Source organism: Nipponia nippon, unplaced genomic scaffold (genome assembly GCF_047370975.1).
Source record: "Nipponia nippon isolate SJK-2023a ecotype South Korea unplaced genomic scaffold, ASM4737097v1 scaffold_9, whole genome shotgun sequence".
NCBI classification, from domain to species: Eukaryota; Metazoa; Chordata; class Aves; order Pelecaniformes; family Threskiornithidae; genus Nipponia; species Nipponia nippon.
The window spans coordinates 47,856,563-47,882,375 of record NW_028262413.1 but is presented as its reverse complement, the minus strand read 5'-3'; the positions used below and the strand labels follow the sequence as shown (position 1 = coordinate 47,882,375).

General features: G+C 53.3%; 3 protein-coding genes across 6 annotated transcripts in view; 2 read left to right on the top strand and 1 right to left on the bottom strand.

The window, feature by feature from the left end:
* Window positions 1–8,611, top strand: part of ITGA11 (integrin subunit alpha 11) — a 54,284-nt gene extending 45,673 nt beyond the window's left edge. Inside the window, exons 24-30 of one of the 2 annotated variants that reach the window (XM_087743251.1) lie at window positions 711–801; window positions 940–1,053; window positions 1,857–1,943; window positions 2,189–2,299; window positions 2,715–2,810; window positions 3,203–3,316; window positions 7,427–8,611. In XM_087743251.1, the coding sequence (XP_087599377.1) occupies window positions 711–801; window positions 940–1,053; window positions 1,857–1,943; window positions 2,189–2,299; window positions 2,715–2,810; window positions 3,203–3,316; window positions 7,427–7,441 (628 nt within the window). In that variant the 3' untranslated portion in view covers window positions 7,442–8,611. Of the gene's footprint in view, window positions 1–710; window positions 802–939; window positions 1,054–1,856; window positions 1,944–2,188; window positions 2,300–2,714; window positions 2,811–3,202; window positions 3,317–3,583; window positions 4,558–7,426 lie in introns of those variants that run through there. The other variant, XM_009470013.2, reaches the window with a different exon arrangement.
* A 108-nt stretch (window positions 8,612–8,719) lies between these two features.
* FEM1B (fem-1 homolog B) lies at window positions 8,720–15,187 on the bottom strand. Its single transcript, XM_009470014.2, has 2 exons — window positions 14,461–15,187; window positions 8,720–11,817 (listed from the first exon to the last, which is right to left on the bottom strand). Exons 1-2 carry the CDS (start codon window positions 14,706–14,708, stop codon window positions 10,182–10,184), a joined length of 1,884 nt encoding a protein of 627 aa, XP_009468289.1. The 5' UTR covers window positions 14,709–15,187; the 3' UTR covers window positions 8,720–10,181.
* A 64-nt stretch (window positions 15,188–15,251) lies between these two features.
* CLN6 (CLN6 transmembrane ER protein) lies at window positions 15,252–25,813 on the top strand. 3 transcript variants are annotated; one of them, XM_087745445.1, is made up of 10 exons: window positions 15,252–15,453; window positions 15,906–16,153; window positions 16,283–16,479; window positions 16,557–17,467; window positions 19,188–19,302; window positions 20,078–20,176; window positions 22,220–22,408; window positions 22,522–22,577; window positions 24,065–24,187; window positions 25,437–25,813. In XM_087745445.1, exons 4-10 carry the CDS (start codon window positions 17,394–17,396, stop codon window positions 25,723–25,725), a joined length of 945 nt encoding a protein of 314 aa, XP_087601571.1. In that variant the 5' UTR covers window positions 15,252–15,453; window positions 15,906–16,153; window positions 16,283–16,479; window positions 16,557–17,393; the 3' UTR covers window positions 25,726–25,813. The 3 variants fall into 3 exon arrangements, with proteins under 3 accessions (XP_087601571.1, XP_087601572.1, XP_087601570.1); XM_087745446.1 differs by lacking the exon at window positions 15,252–15,453 and having other exon boundaries at window positions 15,686–16,153; XM_087745444.1 differs by lacking the exons at window positions 15,252–15,453; window positions 15,906–16,153; window positions 16,283–16,479; window positions 16,557–17,467 and adding an exon at window positions 17,813–18,161.

Below are 25,813 nucleotides of genomic sequence, written 5' to 3'. Positions count from 1 at the left end.
GCAGATTCTTCAGACATTTTATTTTTTTCACACCAGAGGCAGTGGGGCACTGAAAATAAAACCACTTTAATATTTACAATTTATGGAGAGCAGGGGGATTCTCAATTTAACAAATATCAGGATCGCCCTTACAGGAGAAGGGAGACCTTGGAGGGGAAGTAGCAGCATGAAAAATTCAAATTTGGGCACCATGACGGGGAAAAAAGGGGGACTAATTTCAGAGAGGTCTGGGGCTTTGGGGCCACACGCCCTGTGTCGTGACGCCTGCGAGCGTGTCCCATCACAGGTGCTCCCAGCCAGGCTCCCACCGGCACCCATCAGATGCTCCTGGCTCCTTTCCCTCCTCTCCAGCTGCGAAACAGAGATGTGATTTACCTCCCCAGATTTATACGTGACATGCAAACCACTGACCAGGGCTTTGGATGTCTCTGTTATAATAAAAAGGCCAGAAAAAATCTACAAAGAAAGGGAAAATACTGCAGAAGCAGAATAGCGTGAAAAATCCCGTCTTTTTTTGCACGAGGTGGAGCCAGGCGATGGTTTCCATCCAAAATGGGGCCAGACAGACCAAAAGTCCTCTCCTTGGGGAACCTGCCTGCAGAGGGGCTGGGGCAGCCCAGCCTGGTGCTGGGGGCAGCTGGGCACGGGGCTGCTTCGTGCTCCGTTTGCTCCAAGCCCTCCTCATGACTCGTCCTCCTTCGTCACGGCAGGGCATCGAGCCTGGACTACTACGAAATCAGGTCGAACAGCTCCCTGGAGAGATACGACAGCATTGGCCCCCCCTTTCATTGCACCTTCAAGGTAAGGAGGGGGTTTTAAACCAGCTGAGGGACCCCTCAAGTGCCATCCCGAAGGTGGGATGTGCCATGGTCACCCTGCTCATCCCCATCCCGCGGGACGCTGGCACCCCGTGCACACCTCCGTGCTCTGTCCTCGCAGCTGCAGAACCTGGGCTTCTTCCCTGTGGAGGGGGTGACCATCAAACTCACCGTCCCCGTGGCCACCCGGGCGGGCAACCGCCTCCTGCTCCTGACCGAATTCGTGGTGGACCAGGTAGGAGGGGGTTTCATCCCCATTAAGCACGTGTGGGGCCTTTCTGCACCAGTGGGTCACCCCAGCCTTTTGCAATCCCCCCCCCCATGCTCACACCTGCACGGACGGGTTTGGCTTGTGCCTGTGCTTCTCCCTTTTTCATTCGTTTGGCTGCAAACGTGGAAAATGGTAGCGGCCAAAGGGTTTAGTCCAAATATTTCTCCAAGCTAGACCTCCCTCCGGTATGCAGTGAATTCTTGAGGGTCTCGAAAGCATTAGCTGTGCCTGGGGTGAACTGCAGCCTTGAGCAGCCACGCAAGCGGTGCGAGGGCTGGGGGCAGACCCCGGGGCATCCCGAGCCCCCCGCTGCCCCTGCAGCCATGCAGGACTCACGTGCCGGTGATGGAAAGAGCCCGGCACAGGGGACAGGGTGTTTATGGGCGGATTTGGCCTTGACAGGGGCATTTTGTATTGACAGCTCTGGCAAAATCCCCGTGTCACCTGTGACACGCCAGCGCACGTGGCTGGCGTCCTGGACGGGGCTCTCTGCCAGGCTGATTTTTGCTGGGGAAGAGGCACAAAGCACAGGAATTAATTAAAGTAGGATGCTGGATTCCTTTTGGGCCAGGACCTCCTCCAGCACCGTGGCGGTGGCAGCCACATCCCACAGGGATCCCAGCTCAGCCACCAGCACGAGCAAAGCCGAGGGGGTGCCAGGGTCCCCCCCTTCCACCAGGATAGGTGCCAAGCATGGGGCAGGACATGGGGAGGTGGCCGCCGTGGTCCCCGTCCCCATGCTCGGAACCCATCAGCTTCTCCCGCAGGAGAACGCAACCTGCAACATCTGGGGAAACACCACCGACTACCGGAGGACGCCCGCCGAGGAGGACCTCTCCCGCATCTCCCACCTGGTACGTGCCTTCATGGGCCTGATCCTGGCCCCGGGCTGAGCCCTGCTGCCCCAGGTAGCCACCAAACCAGAGAGAAAGCCCCTGGGAGGGGGATGCCCCATGGCCACAGGGGAAGACAGGTGTGTGGGCCCTCCGCCGGGGTTTGGATCTCGGTCCCCTCGATACATGCCAGAGGAGAAGCCCAGGGGACTTTTATCCCCTTCTCAGCAGCGATGCTCCCACGCCACAAACTTCTCCCCTTGCAGAACCACAGCAACTCCGACATCATTTCCATTGACTGCAATGTGAAATTAGCCCCCAACGAGGAGATGAACTTGCACTTGCGTGGTAATCTGTGGATGAAGTCTCTGAAAGCAGTAAGTCCTCCCTTGGAGGAGAAATCCCCCAAAGGAGCCCTCGCACCACAAAAACATGGGGTTTTTTTCCTCTCCTGTAAGTGCCTTCCCTCCCAGGGAGCCTGGGCATGTGTGGGGTGATTTTTGTTTTCAAATCCTCCTTATTCTATCAGTGTGTGCATCCAACATGCCACACAGCACCTCATCATGGGAAATTTAATCTCGAGCAGTCCTTTTTTGCTGCAATTTAGCCACACCCACTACTTGACCTGCATTGGCCTCCCCTACGGATGCAGCACACCGCATCCCTGGCATGGATGCAGCACACCGCATGGATGCAAAGCCGTGTTGGGGAGCAAAGCCATGGGGGGCACCCGGTCGGGGCGCTGGGTCCTCTGCCATGGCCGGTGCTCATGTCCAGCATCTCTTTGCACAGCTGAAGTTCAAGTCACTGAAGCTCACCACAAACGCCGCTCTCCAGCGGCGCTTCGGGAGCCCCTTCATCTTCCGCGAGGAGGACCCCAGCCGCCAGGTGAGCCCCCGGCCAGGAGGGTCACACACGGACCCGGCAGCCTTGGGGATGCTGCAACACCCTGCTCTGACCCCAGCGGGGAAAAACCCTGCGGCCAGCAGAAAGGCTGGAGCGACCCGCGCTGGGGACCCGGCTCTGCAGAGCCCGGGGCAGCTCGGCGCAGGTGTGGTCGGAGCCAGGCAGCTCCGGTCCCAGCACCACCAGATTGAGCAGGGAAAACCTGAGCCAAATCACTGGTGCGTGGGGTGGGCATCCTCCCCAGCAGCTCCAGCACCCTCCCAAAGGGAGGGGACGCTCAACATCCCCACCATCATGCCCGTCCCCCCCATCCCCTGCCTGCCCGGCTCTTGCACCCGGCGGCAGCAGCGTATTTTGATGCTCTTTCCTTGCAGATAACATTTGAAATCTCCAAGCCGGAGGAGTCACAGATCCCCATCTGGATCATCCTGGGGAGCACGTTAGGAGGCCTCCTGCTCCTGGCCCTGCTCGTCCTCGCGCTCTGGAAGGTGAGCAGCCCTTAAGCAGCACCCGCTGGGGGCTCGGTGGAGACCCCCATGCATGGAGGGACCCCCTGGCCCCCCAGTTCTGTGTCCCACAAGCCCCTCTGCACCACCAGGAATCGCAAAAAAGCTCCTCTAACCTCTTTCCGCTTCCATATTATTTATGTTCAGGGTCTAAACCTCCCGGCAATATCGCATTAAAAGAAAGACTCTTCCCAGCAATCAGCGGAAGTAATGGTGGGGTTTTCTTTTGTTTCTCTTTAATCCCTACAGCTTGGATTTTTTAAAAGCGGGAGCCGCAGGCGAGCGGCAGAGCGGGAGCGGGAGCGGAGCGCCCAGGGGCTGGAGTGATGCCGCCGGGGCCACCGGCTCCCCCCGCACCCCCTCCCAGCCCCTCGCCAGTTACGGAGCAGAGGTTCGCCTCGATGCCGAGGGATTTGGGTGCTGAGCTCGGGTTTGCATCGAGATGAGAGTACACCCCTTTGTGTGAAGTCACCTAAACAGGTCCAAAAGCCAAAAAAAAAAGCCCAAACCCAAACCCTACACATCCCAAAATCTCCAACCCCTACTCACGGCCCCACGCCACAGCAAGAGGAGCTTCAAACTGGGTTTGCAATGAGGTGGCAGGGGTGCGGGGACGGAGGGGCCACCGAAGCAACGTGCCCCGTAACTCGAGGCAAACTACGGGTGCGAAAATCTTTAAAAAAAGCATCTCCTTAAAAAAAAAGAAATGAGGATTGCTCCTTCCCGTGGCGGAGCTGTAGCAAACGCCCGGGCTTTGCTGGCCATGGCTCTCAAACTGTGTTGCATTCGTTAACCGGAGCAATTGGGTGGAGATTTTAATTTGCCTTCTTCTTAATGCACTGAATACAAATGATAGCAAATTAAAGCACCTTAATGCAAATCTCCAGTGTCCAGCTGTACATACTTATTTTAAAAATATTTACCTGTTTAAGCAAAGGAGAAAAAAAAAAAAATCAAAAAATTGAGGGGAAAAAAAAAAAAATCAAAACCCAGTTTGAAGTGTTTTCTACACACTGAGCAGTTTCGAAGAGCTTGTGTCCAGCAAGGGTCCGCACGTGTATTATAACTGTACATACTTGGTGTCACGCGAAACCAGACGGTCGGTGCTGTTTGACAAAAATCTTTCTTTTTGCATAACAGAATTATTTATGCTAATATTAATTTTATGGATGAAAAGAAAGCATATGTCCTCCGGATGTGTAATGAAGTTTGTTAAATACTGTCCTAGCATTTTTTAAGGATTAAAAATACAGTATTTTAAAAATGAATAGCCTCTACTCCCCTTCTGTGCTAGCCCACTTCCACGGCTCGGCTGGGCACGGGCGGGAGCTGCTCGCACCCCTCTGGGACGCAGCGGAGGAGGACGGGGCTCAGACTTTTTCCTCCACTTATTTACTGTAGGGTACAAGCTTTTTGCAGCCTGTCTTTATGGGGATGCTGTCAGGAGGGACGAGCGGCCGGGGGTGCAGCCCCAGCGCCCTTGTGAGCCCGGAGGAAGGCATGCTGCAGAACCAGCCCCGTGCCTTGTATAAAATTTGGGGGGGAAATCTGATTTTTCACATTGCTAGCATCCTCACCTTGAATGGGAGTTGTTAATGTCAGAGTTTCTGGCTGGTTCGGGTCTCGGCTCTCCTGGGGGCCCAGCTGGGGTGCAGGGCTACCCCGGAGAGCCAAAATCCCAGTGCAGGGACCAGGGCGGGTGCTCGGGGCTCGGCGAGCCCAGGGCAGGGCTGGCACTGCCAGCGCTCCCACTGCCCCAAAGAGACCAAAGTCTGCAGAGTTATTTCTTTTTCCCTCTTCATGCTCAACCAATTTTCCTTACTGCTGTTGAAAGCGCATAGGCAGGATGCATGAGGACTACTGATGGCATCTTTCCAACGTTCTATTGCTAGGAAAAAAATAAATAACTGCTTTTCAAGGCTTTGTCCAGAAGCATCTCAGCCCTCGGTGCCATGAAAACAGCAGCCGCTCGTCTCCCCCCGAGCCCGCACAGTTCCCCCTCCCTGCCCAGGCGTTCGATCCCTGCAGCCGCAAGGGACATCAGCAAGGGCTGGGCAGGAGCCTTCAGCGGGGCATCCCCACGGACGTGGGGGTGGTGGGTGCCTGCCCGCCGCCTCCAGACCCACATAGAAAGGCATACACATAGCTGTGTGTGTATATATTTTTAATATGCTCTCTCTCTATATATATATGTCTGCGTGTGCTTATATCCTCCTGCTTTAGGAAACCATACTCACAGGCAAGATGGTGCACCAGCTTTGGGGGGTGTGTGTGTGTGTGTGTTTGTGTGTGAATGTGTGTCTACGTATACGTGTGTGTGTGTGTATGTGTGTGTGTGTGTGTGTATATGTGTGTGTGTATGTGTGGTATATGTGTATAAGTGCGTGTGTATTTGAGAGCAAGAGCATGTCCGGCCTCCAGCTTTGGGAAGCCGTGCTCACAGGGGACACTGTGCACCAGCTACGATCTCTGTGTGTGTGTGTACACATATGTATATATGTATATATGTGTGTACATATACATATGTGTGCATGTGTATATGCTTATGTATGTATATATAAAAAGTGTGCCTGTATATACATATAGGCATATACATGTGTGTGCATGCATATGTGTGTGCATACATACGTATTTCTACACTGTCCCTGTACACGTATCTCCCACCCAGCACGTCCCAGGGCCCGGAGCAGCGGCTGTCACCCACCGGTACCCAGCATCAAAGCGTCAGCACTGCGGGTTCAAATGTAAAGAGGGTTTGTAGGTACTGAGAACTTGATTAAAGGTACTTACACCGACAGCTTTTATCAATTTAACTCAAAACAGCGCAGGCAAAGCAGTCGAGCTGCTCCGCACAGTTATTTCGGTTCAAACTGACGCTCACGCAGAGGGGACCGGAGCAAACGGGCACCGCTGACGGGGGGGGACGGGGCTCGAGGCTGGGGCGTCCCCGCGGAGCCGCATCTGCAGGGCCACCAGTCCCCCACCAGGCTGGCACCGCGCAGCAGCAGCGATGGGGCCGGCGTCCAGTCCCTGCCAAACACAAAACTGGAGTCCTGTCATTTGAAAAAAAAAAAGAAAAGCGAGTTGTTTTCAGAAAAGAGCTTTCTTTACCAAGCCAAGTGCTTTCCCCTGCTTGCTGATGCTGAGGCTCTGGGGTAGAGCTGAGCAGTGGCTGCCTCCACGGAGATGTAGAAATCTATGGAATAAACGTGGAAAAATGGATTTTTCATCCAGCTGCATGATGCCAGAACCAGCTAGGGCTCTCATCACCACCTAAGGACCATGGTGTAAGCATAGCCGACCCAAAGACGAGCATGTGAAATGCCAGCTGCAGCTCCCTCCGTGTGCAGCGGCGCTGCCCTTCTGCTCGGGAACTCGCCTCTCCGAGCGCATCCCTCCGGATAGAGGGACTGAGACGCCGGCAAGCAGGGCCGAGGGTTTGCTCAGCATCGGCTGAACGTGGGCTGGCCTCGGCAAGGTCTATTTTTAAAAGCCGGTCTGCTCCCCAACAGCAGCTCCCTGCACTGAGCCAGCTCTATAAATAACAGATCACCACCTACGGGCACAGGCACCTCGTCCCTGGCGGGGGGACGTCACGCAGCTCCTTTTCCCCAGTGAAAGGAGCACCTGTGGGGTTTGCACAGGTTTTTTCAAGAGCTCTAAATAACTCCCACAAAGAGAGCGAGCGCACTCTTTCAGCTTTTAATGCTTGAAAAAGAAATTCCCAGACTAAGGAGAGGGAAGGTGCCGGGACGCCGACAGCCGTGACGGACTTTGCTGCACCCACAGGTGTGCAGAAACAGGCACCCACTGTTTTTTTTTTTTTCCCTATCCTTTGGCCAAGAGCTTTTACTGCCGTAGCGAAGGCGGCAGAAGAGCCGATGCCACCTTCCCGGGCTGCGGACAAGCAGGAACACGTCTTCACCAGGAACCGGGACAAAGCCCAGGGCCCGCACCCGAGACAGGGGCGGCTTTAGCATCAGCTGCTCCTCCATGGCACAGACCTTCCCCCTCTTTATAATAAAGTGCTTTGCAATCTACTGGCAAGAAGTTTTATTGCTGCTTCTGGGTAACAGCATCCTCTCTCTTCAGGTCTTCACATATTGAAATCATCCCAGGAACGGCATGAACAAAGCAGAACCTCAGCAAATATCCTGCAACGGAGCCAAAAGTGGGAAAGGATCAGAGCAAAGCTACAGGAAGAAGCAGCTTTTCCACAAGATTGTTTGTTGTAACATTTCTTTCTTATTAAAAAAGCAGAATTGTGGGAAGAGCGGCCTCTTTCACCTTATTATTACCTACAGATATTTCAAGCACGCACGTTTGTTCCAAGAAGGGTTGTACACAGCTATTTCACATGAACACAACACTTACATTACTCCATGTCAGAAATAGGTCCTGAGGAAAAAAAAACAAACACAGTGCAAGGAAATACTGTCTTAATCAACGATACAGCAACCTGTACTGGTGTCCAGTCCAGAATGCTTTGCTCACAGCAAGCCGTACTGGCTGCTGAAAGGCTTCAGCCCTCGCCCCTCTTCGCCCCCGCTCTCCCAAGCCAAAGAGACCCAAGGGCCACCGACTCCCAGTTGTAACTACACGCACGTCAGGAACTATAGAGCGTAAAAGGGAACAGCAAGGCAGCAGAGCTCTGTTCGAAGCACATGGCACAGTGTAACAGAAGACTTTTTTCTGTAACGCATACGCACCGATTCACATATTCATTAACTTTAACTGAGCCAGCTACCAGCAACTTTAGCAGCTAAATGATAATCATCTGGTGCGTGTTCTCAAGTTGTTTGAGCTTCTGGTTCAAAGCTTTAGCTGTAACGGACACAATCCCACAATGGGAGACTAAAAGCATTCCCCAGTTCTCAAGATGAGCCACAGTGACTTAAACGGGTTTTTTTGCTTGCTTTTTTGATTTCCAACAGCCAGGTTAAAAATCGCCACTGTAAATTCGTGGCAAAATACAAAACTGCAGCTTTCCCAATGACTGCAGATGAGTACACCTCAGCACGCGGGAGGACGACATTTAGGGTAATACTTCACAGGAACAGCAACACCTTCCCAACCCTCTGACAACAGCCGTGTGTCTTGCATTAAGGCCCCAGGTGGCCGAATTTGGCTTTGCCATTTTGCCTGACGTGCGACTGCAAGAGCCGTGGTTTTTAAATGCAGTAGTCCAACCTACCTGAGATATGACGGACCCATTTTTCATTTTAGGAGCTAGCTTCTAGCAGAGTAAAGTTTGCAGCTTAGAAGACACGGTATTTCTAAAGCTCTTCCCTTTCAGGAGACACAACGGCCAGCGGCACGGTACCATACAACCTAAGCAGTGCTGTTCTGCTTGGCACTAGACAAAAATTAAGAGTTACAAGCTAATTCCACATTCAATGTTTATTTATTTGTAATACAAATAGAAACGTGTGCCCAAATCTCGCCTTGAAGTTCTACCCAGATTGTTTAAAAAAAACCTACAGAACATTCTTTCATCATCTGAGAATTAAAAAGTTGCATTTAAAATAAACAGAGTTTTCAGTAGCCTGTCAAAACAAGTGACATTTTACTGCCGGGAGTATCTGCAACTTCTACCAAGGAGAAGTACTTTCTCAAGCAACAGCGTTATTATACAATCAGTTGCTTATCATAAAAGATCTTATGATAGGACAATTTTTTAAAAATCAGTTTTAATAGAGATTTTCATAATGAAAGGAGTAAAAATCATGAAAAATCCTCAAGTCCAATTCAGGGAGGCACAGACTCCACGCTTATTGGAAAAGCCAGTTTCAAGCAGTATCCCGCTCCAAAGGAAGACTCTCTTTGGCGACAGACTACTCCATTAGGAAGATACAGCATTTGGAATCCAAGAGTGCACTTTTACATACTTTGAGTCAACAAGGTGCGTGTTGATCATTGAAACAACAAAAAACAAGTTAAAAGCATTTTGAAATGTTGGGACACACACAAACACAAATACCCTATAAATTTTCTAGGTATCCATGCATGATCTTTATATATGAGCAACTTTGCTACATAAAAAGAAACCATGACTCCGGTTCATTTCGGTCAATGTGCAAGCTCCTTTTTCAAAAGTTATTCAGTACTTACTGTAGTAGTGTAAATGAAGAGCTTGATACTTCAACTATTATTAGATGAACATACCGTAGCTGAATTTAAACCTGTATTTCCTAAAAGAGCATTCCATACGTCTGTAGCTGTTGATAACCGCTGTTCAAAATTTAATTTAAAACAAATTAAAAATTTAAAATGTTACCAACATCTTCAGCATTAACTGAAAGGCATAAAAAGATGGTGAGGTATGAGAGCAATGGACTGCTCTGTATGTCGAGACTTCGCTTTTAACCAACTACCACATCATTTCCAATTGTTCTTTCCCACCTCACTCCAAGAAGTTGTAAAATTTGCAAAGCTGCTGCCTCGGTAGCACAGTGACACAGGCTTTCAGAGGTGCCTTTGTAAATAACTACCTAAAGCATTCGGCTGCAAATCCTAAGTGGAGATGTGTATTGGCAACAAAACATCCTGCACAAGCTACACTGGGATTCTTTCCACTTTGTTTATAAAAAACAAAGAGATAACGAAGCAATTCATTTAATCAAAAGAAATGACCAAAATCTCAAACATCGGATTTGACTACAGGAAAACGCTGTGGCTTTTTTTCCCCCCGCCAAGATCTGCATGAGAACTGAGGCTGCAGACGGAATCCAGAGGAACCCCCAAAAAAAAAGGATAGAGAAAAACAACTCCATGTATACATATGTATTCTGCTGTCTGCAGTTGATGTCGTCCCGGGATAGCACCACCACGAAAGATTTTATGTAGCCTAGTGAAACTTCACAAATTCTTCCAGAGTTCTGGGGATCTGGTTTTGGTAGCTGATGTTATAGATCCGTACTGCTCGGGCAGCCAGGCACTTGAGACTCAGCTTCATTTGAGTTTTAAGGAGTATTTCAGACACCCCTGTCGTACTTTTATCAAGAGGGGTTTTCTTCTGCTTATTCGTCATGTCTGTATGAGCACCAGCCTCCACCAGGCTAATGATGATGGAATGCAATGTCAAGAAGTCACTGATGGGCCTGTGGTACTGGACAATGATGTGGAGCGGACTGTTTCCTTCGTTGTCCACAGCGTTCACATCAGCACCACAATCTAGCAAGAGTTTCGTGACAAGCGCGTTAGGAAAGCTGCAGACATCATTCGTGTGGAAGTCGTCAACCGGTGTACTGGAATTGACAGCGTGATGCAGCAAACTGGAGCCATCCCGAGTTCTGGGATCGAGGTGAATCAGGTTGTAAATCTGTTTGTTGATTCGTGACTGATCCTCCTCGCTGCACTGGGTCTTGGTAGAGATGCAGACTAAGTAGAGAAAGGTAAAAATGTTGCATTCGTAGTTGTCCATGGCCGTGTGGATGTCAGAGTCTTGGGTGGTTTTGATCCGGGACATGCCTTGCTCTATTTCCAAGACGCTGCACCTCAGAACGCTCTCAATGTCCTTGGCTTTAACAGGCTCGTTTAAGTGGATCATCTGAGAAAAGACTTGAGCGAACCTCAGGAGGTCCTTATGAGTGTTCCTGTTGCCTTTTTGCCTTAGATGCAACGCGTGGAGCCATAGCTTGATACACTGTTCAAACTCCATGTTATCTGCATAAACAGCCCCCCGGTAAATAATGGGGTGAGAAACATCGATGTTGTCCGAGCCCAGAATTCTTTCTCGCACAATGAGGCCTTCCATGTGAAGGGCATCTCTGTCCTGCCTAATAGACTCTAATTCCTGAGGAGTCCTGCATTCAGTCCTGTTTCCATAAGCTTCAATTTGTGGAAGAACTTCTTTTTCAATTATATTCTCGCTGTCTCGGTACCTCTCCAGCATCGCTAAATATAAATAGTGGTAAGTCTTCAGTATATCGTAGTTTTCTCTGTCATTTGCGAACGAGGCACCCAGAAGTTCCAGAGCTTCAATCCGGCTTCTCCTATCACAGTCGGCGTGCGCGAGCAGCAGCTCTACAACGTCGGCCTTGCAGCTCTCGGCAGCGACTTTCAGCGGAGTCATCCCATGGCCGTTCACCATCATCGCCGCCTTCCACTTGACCAGCTCCCTCACTATTTCCAAGTGGCCGGCTTCGGCTGCGAAGTGCAACGCCGTGGCACCGCAGTGGGCTTTGGCGTTGGGATCGGCATGCTGCTCGAGGAGGTACCTCACCACGTCCGTGTGGCCTTTGTAAGCCGCAATCATAAGGCAAGTGTTGTCGTACTTGTTGGCGATGCTGATGTTGGCGTTGTTTTCCACCAGGTATTTCACAATGTCCAGTCTGCCATCGAAACAGGCAGCCCTCAGGGGAGTCGAGTTGGTCACTGTAGTGTGATTCACGTTGGCGCCGTGACTCACCAGCAATTTGACTACTTCAAAGTGGCCGGCTCCTGCTGCACACCAGAGAGCTGTGGCTCCATCAATGACAAAACTAAAAACGTAAAGACAGAAACAAGCAGTTAAACCCACGCTCTTTCAAAAGCATCTCTTACAGACAGACGAGCAGTAGGCAACAGGCACGAACATACTCAGCCACTAAAAGATATTTTATAGCCATCCTGGTTTTGTGCTTGAAGGAACTTACCGGGGTAACCAAGGTAAAAGAATGAGACTCATCAAGCACACAGACCTCCTGGAGGAAGAAGTGCTGGAAGCGGAAACTTCAAAGCAGCCAGGGGATTTAGCCACATTTTGCACTACTACTCCCCGGGCTGCTTTGAAGATCCTACCTGCAAGCTCCAGCCCTCAGCCTACGGGGGTCTCAGGAAGAATAGTTACAAGAATTACTGCTTCTCTGATGCCTTGTGCCAGAGACTGACACATTAAAGAACAAGAGAAAAGTTAAAATTGACGTATTGACACAAAAAAACCCAAACTCAGACTCGAATAACAGTATAGCTACGCAATACACCGGCCCTGGCAGCGCAGCTGGCGGAAGAATTTCGTGTCGCTTCACTCGTTCTCTCTCCCTGAGCTGCAAAATTGCCACCGCTGCCGCTGCGCCGATACCTCCTGTTCGAGAGACCGCACCGTAAACCAGACCAGCAGTCTGGCTACACAAATGGAACCCCGGGAATAAAATAAAATTTAAAAAGCAGAAGTTCTTCTGAGCCGGACTGTTTCACAGATCTGTTTTACGTCATGGCCTTGTAGACCATGATGTCATTCAGCTTGCTGGCACTTGTAAATGAGGGAACAGTTAACTTTAGCAAAGCATCACAGTTTCTTAAGCTGTTTTCATTCCCAAATCCAGCACGCTGTGTAACAACAAAGATAAAGGCTGATGTCCTTTCCATTCCCCTGGCTTCTGAAGCAGCACTTGAACGTAGAAACAGGCGGCGTTCACACCGCAGTTAATACACACTCGAGGAGTGTCCCAAATCACAGAGGAGGGACAAATATCTCATTCCGTATGTCCAAACAGTCACGTTTCCCAAAGTTAAAGTATCGTAAGACACCGACTTAATTTTAACAACTATTTTCATCATTTTATGAAGCTCTCACGTAGCTCAGCAGGAATAGTTGTGTAATCCAACACCTCTAGACAACATTTCAGAGGCCATTTAAGAGCTGCGGCATGCAGAGACGTCTACACCTTTATTCACAGTAAGAAGCTCCTTATTTTGTGAACGAGCACATTGAAATACTTTTATATTGAAACAGGAGGGAAGTCAGGACCTAGGATTTGTTAATGAACATGAGGTGATTTATTGGTGCGGTACAGGCCTATATTTACAAGTCAAAAGCCCGAAGCCCAAACAAGCAGAGCTGCTGTGCCACCTTATCTGGAGAAGAACGACAGTAATGCGGGATCACATGCCGCCTCCTCTCTTCTCGCCAGGCTGCGGCTCCCACTGTGCCCATTGTGTCTCAGACAACACCTCCTTTAATCTGCACCAGGCAGAGGCTCTGGCAAGCAGATCACCAGCCCATCAAGGCACAGCTTGAGAAAGGAGAAAATTTGGCAGCAGAGGGGGGCTGGCAGCCCTTCCTATCGCTTTCTGTCAACAGAAGCCCTCCCTTTAACTGAATTTGGGGCAGATCTCACCCTAGGTATTCTCAATCAGTTTTTCCTTGTGGAAAAAAAGGGCTGGAAGAGAAGAGGAAGAAAGAAAATAACCCAAACTGCACAGAGAAGTGGGTTCCTCCCCCTTCATTCAGCATGTAAGAACCAAGCCGGTCTTTCCCGGGCCAGGTGGAGCTGCGCAGGCAGAGCTCCGGCTCACCAAGCAGGAGCCAGACGAGCGATATCAGCGGGGACCCATTACGATCCCTCTCGCTCAGTATCTGATGTCAGCCCTCCTCCCTGCGCAAACTACCTGCAAAACCTGAAGCCGTACAAAAGACCGATCTACCTTCACGATTAGTCAGCTTGATGTTGAAAACTGACAGACAGGCAAAGAACTTGATGAGCACTGTGGGAGATTTTAAAAACGATGTTCCTCCTTCCTTCTGCTGTGGCAGAACAGCGCCCGGGGACCTGGACATCGCTGCCTGGCTTCTCCCTAAACGGTGGCATCAGCACCACTGCCCCCGCCGGGTCCCAGCTGAGGGCCTGGCACCCTATTCCCATCCTAAAATGTCACACCTCTCTCCCGGCGATCCCGTACACTGGCTCCCTGCGGCGAGGGAGGGACGCTCCTTGGGACGCCTGGGCTGGATGCTGAAAAACCCTCAATTTGAGTAAACCAAGGCCTGGCTCCTGGCGTGCAAATACCACCCTACCCTGACCTGACGCCTCCCGTCACCGGCGGCAGCGAGCAATCTCACAGAAATCTCCCGTTTCGGCACAGTGGGAGAGAACACGAGGTGACGTGCTCACCGAGGGGAGCCTCGATGAGGAGCTCTCCAGGCTGCAGCGAATATTCTTCTGCCTACAGGGAGACCTCAGAAGGGCAAAGGCATCTGTGGCTCACAAATCATCAGGTGGGGGGATCTCGAACAGCAAAGCCGTTTTTACGGGTAATAAAGCACCTTTCCCAACGCCAGCCGGGGCTCCACGCCCCTGCGCCGTGCCGGTACCGAGGCCGGTTTCTGTCGGTGGCGGCGCCGGATGGCATCGCGCTCTACCTACCCGTCGAAGCGGACCGTGCCGGTCTGCTGGGTCTGGACGCGGTAGTGCTCGAGGAGCAGGCGGACCACCTTGGTGTGGCCGTTGCGGGCGGCGATGATGAGCGGGGTGGAGCGCTGCCCACCGTGCTGGCTGACGTAGCCCAGCAGGTATTTGATGTCACTCTCGGAGCGGTTGAGGAGCAGCGCGGCCAGGGTCAGCACTCGCCCCTCGCTCGCCGCCTTGTACACGTACCCGGCCAGGCCCTCCATCGCCGCCTCCTCCTCCTCCCGACTGCGGCCCCGGCGACCGGGCCGGCCCCGCTCGGGCCTACCGGCCTGCCCCGCCGCCGGGGCGGCCTCTCCCTCCGCCTCCTCCTCCGTCCTGCCTCGGTGCCCGGCGGGGGGCACATGCGGCCCCCTCGGGGCCAGCCGCCCGCCGGGCCCGGCCAGCCCCTCCGGGCCGGCGGCGAGGCGGGGCAGCCCCAGCTCCCCGCCGCCGCACGCCTCACCCGCCCAGCGAGCCCCCGCCGCCCGCCCCGGGCCCGCGGCCCATCCCCGGCGCCGCCGCGGCGCCGCAGCGGGGACGCGAACCCGCGGCCCGCCCGACGCGGGGGGGGCCCCGGAGCGCGGCAGCGCAGGGAGCGGGCCCGGCGCCGCTCCGCCAGCCGCAGAGGGCCCCGCCGCTACCGGTCGCCGGAAGGGCCCTGCCGGGGCGCGGCGGGCACGGGCGTCCGCCGCCGCTCCGCCCCCACCGCCCACTCCGGAAGCGCCACCGGAAGCGCCGCGCCCTTTCCCTCTTCCCCCCCGGCAACCGGCGGCAGCGCACGGACGTTCCGGGGGGCGGGCGGCACAGGGCCCCGGCGCGGCTCCGGTCCTCCGGGCACCCCGCTGCTGCCCGCCCGCCCCCGGGACCGCGGGTCCCGCGGTCCGGCCGGAGGCTGCACGGCCTCCCCTGGCCTGCCCTGCCCTCCTCGGGTGGCCTGGCGCTGGGCCGGGCCCTCCCGGCGCTGCTTCGGTTGGGTTGGGTTGGGTTGGGCTGGCTTGGGTTGGGCTGGCTTGGGTTGGGCTGGCTTGGTTGGATTCGGTTGGGTTAGGCTGGGTTCATCTGGGTTGGGCTGGGTTGAGTTGGGTTGGGCTGAGCTGGGTTGGGTTGGGCTGAGCTGGGTTGGGCTCAGTTGGGTTGGGTTTGGTCCAGTTGGGCTGGGTTGGGTTGGATCTGGTTCAGTTGGATTGGATTGGGTTGAGTTGGACTGGGTTGGATTCAGTTGAGCTGGGCTGGGTTGGGTCTGGTTCAGTTGGGCTGGGCTGTTTGGATTGGGTTAGGTTAGGTTAGGTTGAGTTGGCTTCAGTTGGGCTGGGTTGGGACTGGTTCAGTTGGATCAGGTTGGTTGGATTGGGTTGGGTTAGGTTGGGTTGATTTGTGTTGGGTTTGGTTTTGTTTGGTTCAGTTTGTTGCTTTTTTTAAAGAAGGGACCAGCAGCTTTCATCACCTCGGCCATGACTCCACCCCAACACCCTCAGCACACGCAGGAGCTTCGTCCTTGGTTTCAGGGACGCCATTACCAGCCTCGCTGCACGCGTATCATCTTAACCGAGAGCTAAAGGCAACCCACCTGCTTGGCCGCCTCTCCTTTCTTCTGCACAGATCATCTCCCAGAGACCTTCAGGAGGTGCCCCATGCTGTGACCAGCTACATGAGACCAATAAAGGCCACGGTAAGTAACGTGATACACAACCTGCGCCGCTGTCTGTTGCGTGCCATTGTTTTCAAGGGGATACGGTATCAGCCGTATTAATAGTTAATTTAAAATCATGCAACTGGAGCCGCTGCTCTTTGTGGAAAGTTTTGTGCAGGCCAGGCCATGCATTATGTATGGGAGCAGCGGCCCGGCTGCGCGGGCAGCGTTGCCGAAAGGAGCCCTGGAGAGGCGAGAGGGAAGTGAGTCAGGCCACGGTCAGCTCTACGGTGTTCAGTCAAGGAGGATCAGCTTTTAACAGCCACGTACGCATGTAAGGTACAGCGCGACAAGCAGGGTTCATGGTAAGTTTAAGTGGAACCTGTCTCCATTACCTCAACGATCTCCTCCACTTTTCAAGGATTTTTTTTTCCAACAAAAGCTGCAGGTACCACTCGCATTCCCTCGTGGGTTAGCATGAATGGCACAGAGAAGGTCCGTGAGGAAGCACCGATGCTGCCACCGTCCCTCCTGGCAGCAGCGCTGAGCAGAGAGACCGAGGTCTCTGTTCTGCAGCTTCTTGGAGCCTCATCGACTTCGGTGTGTCCAGCTCACTGTGGTCTTTCCTCAGCAGAAAGCTATGGCGCAGCTTCAGGTGGTTATCCCCAGTTACCACCTCCACAAGAGAGATGTGCACAGCCACGGAAACAGAGACGGGAATGTGTCGGTGTAGTTACTGCAGCTCAGAGCCGACCCTGAGGGTGCCTGAGCGTGTGTAAGCCCCTGAGCTCCACCGTGCTCAGCCTCAGAGTCCTCAAACCACCCAGGAGCAGAGTCAGAAACGTTAAATGCCCGTTTCCCCTCACCAGTTCATCTTAAGCTGCATCTCCACTGAGGAGCTCTGCTTGTTTCAAATGCAGATGCATCTCCCAATTTAGACCCTTAACTACAAGTCCCAGGGGGTGCAAATCCTTCCCTGCCTCCCACTTTTACTGCCCGTGAGTCGTCCCGACCTGATGCCATTTATCCAGGCAAAATGGGGGAGAGGGAACAGAGCATGGCATCCCCGGGTCTCCCGACTCGTCAGAGTAATAATGTCCGTTTGCTTTACACCATGCGGGTGCAGAACACAAGTTATTTCGTTCCAGGGTAATGGAGACGAGACCTGCCACACGTAGTGATTTGCTCGTGGCGATAAGCCAAATCTGTGGCAGAGCCACGCTGTGCTCTGCCACCTTATTTCCATTAAACCTCGGGCTTAAAAGGATACAGTGCTTGCATGGGACGGGCTGCATTTTCCATGTCGTTCTCTGCCAGCCTTTTCTCACCTCTGAATCGCATTTTCTTGGCGAGGTGAGGACTCGTATCGAGATGTGTGGCCGTACATCGGGGCCGAGAGCTTTCCATCGGAAGAGCAATTTAGGAGTTGAATATCATCTTTCTCTTTTTCTGCTGTTTTAAAAACAGCAAAAGGCTTGTGCTTTGGAGAGGGGAAGGCAAATAAAATAAGCTGGGGAGAGGACGGAGAGGGGAAGGCTGGGCTGGGCTGAGCTGAGCTGGGCCGCGCTGCGCTGGGCTGAGCTGAGCTGGGCTGGGCTACGCTGGGCTGAGCTGAGCTGGGCTACGCTGGGCTGGGCTGAGCTGAGCTGGGCTACGCTGGGCTGGGCTGGGCCACGCTACGCTGGGCTGAGCTGGGCTGAGCTGAGCTGAGCTGAGCTATGCTGGGCTGAGCTGAGCTGGGCTACGCTGGGCTGGGCTGAGCTGAGCTGGGCTGCGCTACGCTGGGCTTGGCTGGGCTGAGCTGAGCTGAGCTGGGCCGAGCTCGGCCGCGCTGTCCCCGCCCCGCCGTCCCCCCCCCGGCCGCGCAGCCGCCGCTCGTCCCCCGGCGCCGAGGCGGGGCCCGGGCGGAGCGGGGCCGGGGCGATCGCGGCCGGGAGCAGCCGGGCCCGGGCCCGGGCGGGCGGATGCAGGGCGCGGCGCGGCGGCGGCCGTTCCCGGCGGCGGCCCCGGGCTCCCCGCAGCCCGCCGGGCCGCTCTACCCGGGCAGGTGGGCGGCGGGGCCGGGGGCGGCGGGGGGGGGGGACGGGGACGGGAGCCCCGCTTCGTTCCCTGGGGGTCCCAAGCCCCAGGCAGCCCCCCCCAGCCCCTCCCGTGCCCCCCGGCCCCGTCCGCGGTACCCCCGCCCCGTCCGGGATGCTGCGGTTGTCCAGGGCATCCCGGAGGGTCGGGGTCCCCCAGCGTCGCGCCGGGTTCCCCGGCTCGGTCGCGGCACCGCAGCCTTGTCCGGGGCATCCTGGCTTACCTGGGTTACCCCCGCTGGGCCGGGAACCCCGGCTGGCCCAGGCTTCGACAGCCCCTTCCAGGGAGCCGCAGCTCTCCCGGATCACCCAGGGCACCCCGACTTGTCCAGGGTACCGCCGTCCTCTTCCTCCATCCATCGGGTTTGGACCTTGGGCTCAGGTAGCACAACCTCTTGGCTGATCCTGTTCACGCCGTTCTGGTCTCAGCACCACAGGAAAGCGATTCATCCACTTTTCCCATAGGGAGGTGAAGGTCCGGTGGTGCTGGGGGGTTATTTATTTGATGGAAAGACTTCAGTGGGGTTGGATCAGGCCTTGATTTGCCGAGGCAGAAGAGGAGAATCTTCAGAGTGGAAGATGAAGGCGATAGTGTATCCAGAGCATCCCTGTGCTTGAGTCCACCAGGCATCCATGCATTTTTAGTGTTCAGCACAAGTGCCATGGGAGTCAAATTTTGCTTTGTCATGCAAAAGTTAAAAATAGTTGCACTTAATTCAGCACTTAAGCTTTTCATCCTGCTTTTGGGCTCACTTCTCGGCCAGGAAGAGCCTTCTTACGGGGATGTGCCAGTTTTTATTAACAACGCTTTGCCTCCTGCTCTCTTTGGCCTCTCAACTTTGTTGTTACTCCACAGATCCCAAAGCCCGGAGACGTGCCGGCAGCCAGGGAAGCGTGGGTTTTGGGTGGGGATGCAGACCTGGAGTCTGCTCCCTGCCTTCTCAGAGACCTGTTATATGACTTAAGGCTGACACTGTCGCTTCTGTCATCTGTAGGCATGGAGTGGTCAAGAACGAGGACACCTTCAAGACCTCCCCGTTTCATTTTGATCTGTGGTTCTACTTCACGCTGCAGAACTGGGTGCTGGACTTCGGGCGTCCCATCGCGATGGTGAGTGTGGCAGAGGCAGGCCCGCTGCTTTGCTTGCGCTCAGCTTATTTAGGGTGGAGGATGGGGGGGGGCAGAGCCGTGGTGGTCCCCTGTAGACCCACGGGCTGTTTTCTACACCAAAGGGACGCCCTTGAGGAGCTGTCCTTGAGAGCAGGACCGCTGCCACGTGCTGGTGTGAGTAGCTGGTACCAAGCGCATTGCTCCAGTCACGGGGAAGGTACCTGGGAAACTCGGTCCGTGTCGTCTATCCCACAACTTCATGTTTCCATAACAAAAGTTACCTGGAGAGGTTCCTGCTGCTCTTCCCCATACCTTGCTGGTATCTCCAGAGCTTGGGACTCCTGCTCTCCAGGTAGGGCAGGGCAGAAGTGGCCGTTACCCTCAAATGTAATTTTTTATTGCTGGTGTCTGCACATGGCAGAGGGTTAACGGAGAGCCACTGCTGCGGGACTCCCGAACGCCTTGCTCGCTCGCTTGGCCGCACAACTTCACGGCATCAGCTCTGGGCAGCACTGTGGGAGCGTACAGCTGAGACGTAAATGCGCTGTGCCTTTAGCACCCGCTTCCAGATGGCGCTTTTAGGGATGCTTACTGCAAGAAGTGCTGCCCAGCTTCGTTCCTAACAGCTACGGGAAGTCAAGCTGACCATTAGCAAGCAGCGGCAGGCCAAAGCAAGGATTCTCTCTCTCCCTGTCTTTTGGCCAGTGTCGGGGCTGTAATCGTGAGCTGGGCGGTGAGGAGATACTGATGGGCTTTTTTTCCTCCCCCTCCTCAGATAATCCTACCTTTGGAGTGGTTTCCTCTAAACAAACCGAGTGCTGGAGATTATTTCCACATGGCTTACAATGTTATCACGCCGTTTCTTCTGCTAAAGGTAAACCTCGAGGTGCAGGTGCTACTTTTTTTTTTAATAGTACCGGTTGTAAAAACAGGGCAAACAATACAGTTTTGTAAAGGCTAAGAGTTTGTTAGGAACTTGTTGAACAAATGTTGGTTAGGCACAAACTCCCGCAAGTGAGGCGGCCCTACCGTACGTTAGAGCTTTGCCACTCCAGAAAGAATTTGTGATGCCGCCTTTTAAAGAGCAAGGCAGGGACCAGCTTAATCCAGCTCAATTTCCCACATATACAAAGCAAATCGCTTCCCCCGGGAACTCCGGATCCAGGAGGAGTCAGAGCCCTCTCCCTGGCTGAGCCAAAGCCTATTTTTAAGACAACATCCATCCGTGACTTAAAAGACCTTATGAGACAGCTGGAACTATAGTAGATTTTCTAAATTGTTCAGAGCTCACTTGCTCTTTGACATTAGGATTGTATCTTCAGCTTGAATTTATCTTGCTTCAGCTGCCAGCCACTGGATCGTGTAAACCATTTATGAGGTTAAAGACTGTCATGTCATTAGAAATCTTCTTATATTAAACACTTCGCAGCCAGAAGATAAGAGAAAGCAATTATAAATCTATTTTAACCTTCATTAGCTAGAAATTGAATTATTTCCTGAGATGTAAATGATTCTCTCTCTCCTGAGTCTGTCTGGGAGATTTTAAATGCCAGTGTGGCCAAAAAGGAATAGTCAGGATCCGGTCCTTTGGGGGCTGTGAGAGCTCTGAAGCTCGGTCTGACCCGTCACAGTCTGACACAGCCGATTTCTGCAGGCTGGGTACTCATCAGGTTAAAATTTGCAGTCTTGGCCTTCCCCGGCAGCACCGCATGAGGGGTTGGTCCACAGAAAAAAATCCATTTGTTATTCAGGGTGCATTTCTTTTGCCCAGCGTCCCCTCGAAGGACGTGTCCCACCATCCTTTTCCATCAGACGAGGACCTTTTGCTCTCCTCGTCCTCTCTGACCCCTCTGACATTCATACAGGAGTTACAGAGAAAGGGAAAGTTAAGCCTCAAAATGAAATACAAATAAGGAGCTTTTCACTGTTTATGAAGAGCTGCAAAGCTGATTTGGCAGCAGGGAGATGGGAGGCGAAGGTGGCCCCAGGTCACCCCAGGCTCTGAGTAACCCCGGGCTCCCAGCCAGCCTCCCCTGCCTGCCTCCACCCGGACCTAAGCGGACCACGAGATGGTACAGGGAATGCTCATCACTAAAGCCGGTGTTCAAAAGGTTGCCTCAACCGGTTTTGCTGGTAATTAGATATTTCTAGATATGGGTTTAAATGCAGCTTCCTCTTTAGAAGCAAATCAGAGGGAGGCGAGTCTGATTCCATTAGGAAGAAAGGAAAAAAAAAAAAAACAAACCGTTCAACAAGCGACCTTTGAAAATCATCCAGGGGAGAATTATAAAGGAGCAAGTGTCTCAGGCAGGGGAGCGAAGTGCGTGGGCAGCCGGAGCGCTGCCGGCGGCTCTCCTGCCACTGGAGGGCACAGCCAGCCTTGCAGAGCCGCTCAGCAGAGCAGCCAGAGAAAACAGCTGCCTTTTTGTTTCTCATTAATCGGTTTCGATCACATCTGGTGAAGAAATTGCTTTGAGTACTGTATTAGAAGTACTGGATCGCTGGTTCGGCCTAAGCATTGACTCAGGTTAAGGGTGCTGCTTTGCAGAAGTGTTTAAAAAAACGTGGTTTTGTTGTTGCAAACAGGGATAAAGTGTGTACTCGAACCTGAAAACCATGTAGTCTGGTGGGAAACGTGTCTGAGATGCGTTTAGGGAAAGCAGCTGCCATCAGGGAAGTTCGTTCTGGTGCGGTCGCACCGCTTTCCCCGGGAGGACGACGCGTTTCCCCCGGCGGGGTGCCGGCCGTCGCAGGCAGCAGCTCGCACCCGCTACGGCAGCACAACCTGCAGCTTTCTGCAAGCCCCTGCTTGGGCTTAGAGGATTTTTGCAAAGCACCGTAAAGTTGGAGAGGGCAGAACTTGTCGCGTGTCTCTGCTGGTACCTCCTCGCTGTTCAACACATCTCTGTGGTTTTAGCTCATCGAGAGATCCCCCAAGACCTTACCGAGATCGATGGTCTACGTCAGCATCATCATGTTTGTCATGGGAGCCAGCATCCACTTGGTCGGAGACTCCGTAAACCATCGCCTGATTTTCAGTGGCTACCAGCACCATCTGTCTGTAAGAGAGAATCCCATCATCAAGAACCTGAAGCCAGAGACACTGGTAAAGAGGCAGGGTTTTATACAAGCACTTAAAAAAAAATATTAATTGCTTCTTCTTATTTAATAGAGTCCTGTTCCCTCTGCCCTCTTAAATCTCTTTTCATTGCATTGCAGATTGATTCCTTTGAGCTGCTGTACTACTACGATGAATATTTAGGTCATTCAATGTGGTAAGCAATTTACAGTCTATCTAGCGGCCTCAGAACGTAACGCAAGGGAGGGCAGATCTGATCTGATCATAGCTTAATATGTAAAAAAAATAAAATGCAGCTGATGACAGCTGGCTGGGGATAATGTTCTCATAACCAGTGTGATTACAGTGGATCTCTCCCTTGGAAAATCACCCGTTCCCCCTAGTTTTGTCTCTGTCTCAGTAATATTTCTGGGACGTGGCAGTTGTTCGACAGCCGCAGGGGCCAGAGGAACAGCTCATCTGTTCTCGCCCCTCGGCCACCTCCCGCGGGATACCCAGGTGAAGAGACAGGTTACGGCGCAGGTCTGAGGGCTCCACAGACTCCTTGGCTGTCACCACCCGCATTTTTGCTCCTCTGGAAGCTGACCCCAAAGCAACCCAGCTCTGCCTGCTCTCTCTGGCCCTTTGCTCTCTCCCCTCCTTTACCGTGCATCCATTTAGTGCCCCCCGGTGAGAGGGAAGGGTTGCTCGTGTAGCCAGACAGGTGCTGCCCAGTAACAGAGACTGTTTGGCCATGGTGGTCTAGGGAGCTCAGTTAGGGCCTGATCTCAGCGCCATCACCCCAAGCCGACCCTAGAAATGCTCATTCCAGCTGGACAGTGTGCTTCAGCCGGCGTGGCTGCGCTTGCTGACCCAGCGGCAGATAACGCCGGCAGCGCCTGCAGGCTGCGGCAGGTCCCGTCGGCACCCTCCCGCCCGTGCGAGCAGCACCCGCTGCTGCAGACTGTCCTGCGTCCTGCCCTGCCTGTGCCGAAGACCCCAGAGAGGACGGTCTGGCCCTTCATCCGCTGCCGGATAATCCTGAGACCTCTCTGAGCACAGAGGGAAATCTCTCCCCCGTCAAGCCTTCCCAGTTTATTTGCTGTTCTTTGAGTTCTGCGAAGCAAGCAAATTCTGTTCTTTTAAAGAGAAAAGGGCTCTGTTAGGTTGTTGAAAGCTTGGTCCACATCCTGCTTTCCTGCAGTTCAGCTTTTAACGGGACACAATGCTCTTAAACAGCCTCTTAGAGCCTGGGAGCGTAACAAATGCAATTGTTGGACCGAGCACTTGAGCCCAGCCTTTGACTTAATCAGCAAACTTGGGCTTTTCCTGCGAGAGCCCCAGAAGTCTCATTATCTGCAGGAGCGCTCGGTGCAGCCAGGACACAGACTAGCCCTGCACCAGGCACCGCCAGCCCTTCGTCCCTCCTTGGACGCAGCGGTAATCTCGTCGCGAGGGCTGTGACACTGGCAGAGAGGTGATGCCCTGACTGGTACCGCAGGACCCCACCTCCCAGTTACCCACTGCTTCACCCGCCCAAGCACGTGTGGCCAGAGTGGGCTGGGTGGCCTCTGCTGCTGCTCTTTCACCAAATTAATTCACAGGCTCGGCATAGGAATTGCCTATGCGCATGGTTTGGGTTGGAGGGGATTTAAACACATCCCAGGGTCTCACCACTGATCCGTGTGTTGTTTCTGTTTGCAGGTACATCCCTTTTTTCCTGATACTCTTTATATATTTCACCGGCTGCTTCACCCCTGTTGAAGAGGAGAGCAGGATGCCAGTGCCTGCCTTGCTTCTGATGGGGCCCAGCAGCCTTTATTACTGGTAAGCGGCTTCTGTCCGCTCTGGGTGGGCGAGGGACGAAGCGGGAGCACCGCAGGCAGCCCTGGGGAGCACCGCAGGCAGCGGGCAGCGTGCAGGCAGCGGCTCCCTGTTCCCCAGGGCAGACCTTGCAGCTTCTGCTCCGCAGGTCTGGAAAATCAAATCAAATCTGGTTGGAATTTGCAGCCACTTGAGCCTTTGCAAGTTGGGACAACTTCAGGGTCACTCATCAGCACCCCTGTCCCGGCTTGGGGTGTTTCTTCAGCCACCCTGGCGGTCATGTTGTTACTGCTGGAGCTCCAGCTTCCAGCCTCTGCAGCACTTGCTGTCTGCCCCCCTTCAAAGGCTGCCGTTTGCTGCGCTGTCGCAGTTCCTCGACGATTTTGGGGGGGTCACCCGGTGCCTGCAGCGCGTCTGCCTGGTCTCAGGTTGCTGGTGGCAGTGGGATGCTCTCACCAGTTGTCCTGGGATTTCACACAGAGCCCAGGCTGCCTGCGTGATGCTCAGATGCGGCCTCCTCGGCTCGCCCTGCGGGTCCAAATAGCCTTTTGAGAGAGGTCTTATTTATTTCCCATTTTCATTAGCCTCATCTTCCCAAACAGTTTCCCTGATGGCAGCCAAACAACTTTTCATTCATCTTCAGAGATGATGTTCTCTCTTGCCCGTGGCTTTGCCCCCTGCTGAGACTGTTTTTATACAGTAAATTAATTTTTGATAGTCAAAATCATCAGGAAGATTTGGTTAGTTCCCAGTTACCCCATTGCACTTCCTTTAAATATATCAGCGTGAATCTCTGCAGTTCATGTGCTAGCGATTTAAGAACGAGGGAGTGTAATTCCCGTCCCCTAAGGCCCGCTCCGGACCGGCCGCTGCCAGGTACAGCACAGGGCGAGCAGTGGATTTTTGGACTAAATGAGCAAAGCATCCACGGTTTGGAGCCAGTCTGACTTTTGTTTTGCCGTTAAGCATCCCATGCACAAACTGAGCCCAGCACCTTTCAGATCCCATACTGGGCGCGTGTTTCTTTACCCGTTCTCTTAATGAAGCCCATAGCTCAGTTGTTAAATTACTGATACGAAACGTGAAAACAAATCGCAGCGTAAAAGCTGGCCGTAGAAAGCAGCACAGCCTCCTTTGGCTGTAGAGGAGGGAGAAGGGGGAGACGTTCGCCCCAGGTAGAGCTGGCTGTGCTGGGGCTGCCGCCGCGCAGTGCTTTCTCCCGGGGGCACTAATGGGTTTTTTTGCTTTGTAGGTATCTGGTGACGGAAGGTCAGATTTTCATCCTCTACATTTTCACTTTCTTTGCCATGATGGCTTTAGTGATGCACCAGAAACGCAAAGGACTCGTCCTGGACAGCAATGGGCTTTTTCTTTTCTACTCCTTCATCATAACACTGGTCCTCATTGCTGTTTGGGTGGTTTGGCTGTGGAATGACAAGATTCTCAGGAAGAAGTACCCTGGCGTGATCTATATCCCTGAGCCGTGGGCATTTTACACCCTGCACATGAACAACCTCCATGCAGCAAAGGAAAGTTTATAAGTTTTGATATTTTAGAGTGATCAGAAGAAAAATAAATCTAGTTTTTTCTAATGTAGATGTATTTCAAATAAATTCCTGACCAACATTA

Coding starts and splice junctions, on each gene's coding strand:
- FEM1B (XM_009470014.2), bottom strand. CDS start 14,708: ATGGAGGGCCTGGCCGGGTACGTGTACAAGGCGGCGAGCGAGGGGCGA. Junction 11,818..14,460: donor GGCACGGTCCGCTTCGACGG/GTAGGTAGAGCG, acceptor TTACGTTTTTAG/TTTTGTCATTGATGGAGCCA.
- CLN6 (XM_087745444.1), top strand. CDS start 18,079: ATGCAGGGCGCGGCGCGGCGGCGGCCGTTCCCGGCGGCGGCCCCGGGC. Junction 20,177..22,219: donor CGCCGTTTCTTCTGCTAAAG/GTAAACCTCGAG, acceptor CTGTGGTTTTAG/CTCATCGAGAGATCCCCCAA. Junction 22,409..22,521: donor ACCTGAAGCCAGAGACACTG/GTAAAGAGGCAG, acceptor ATTGCATTGCAG/ATTGATTCCTTTGAGCTGCT.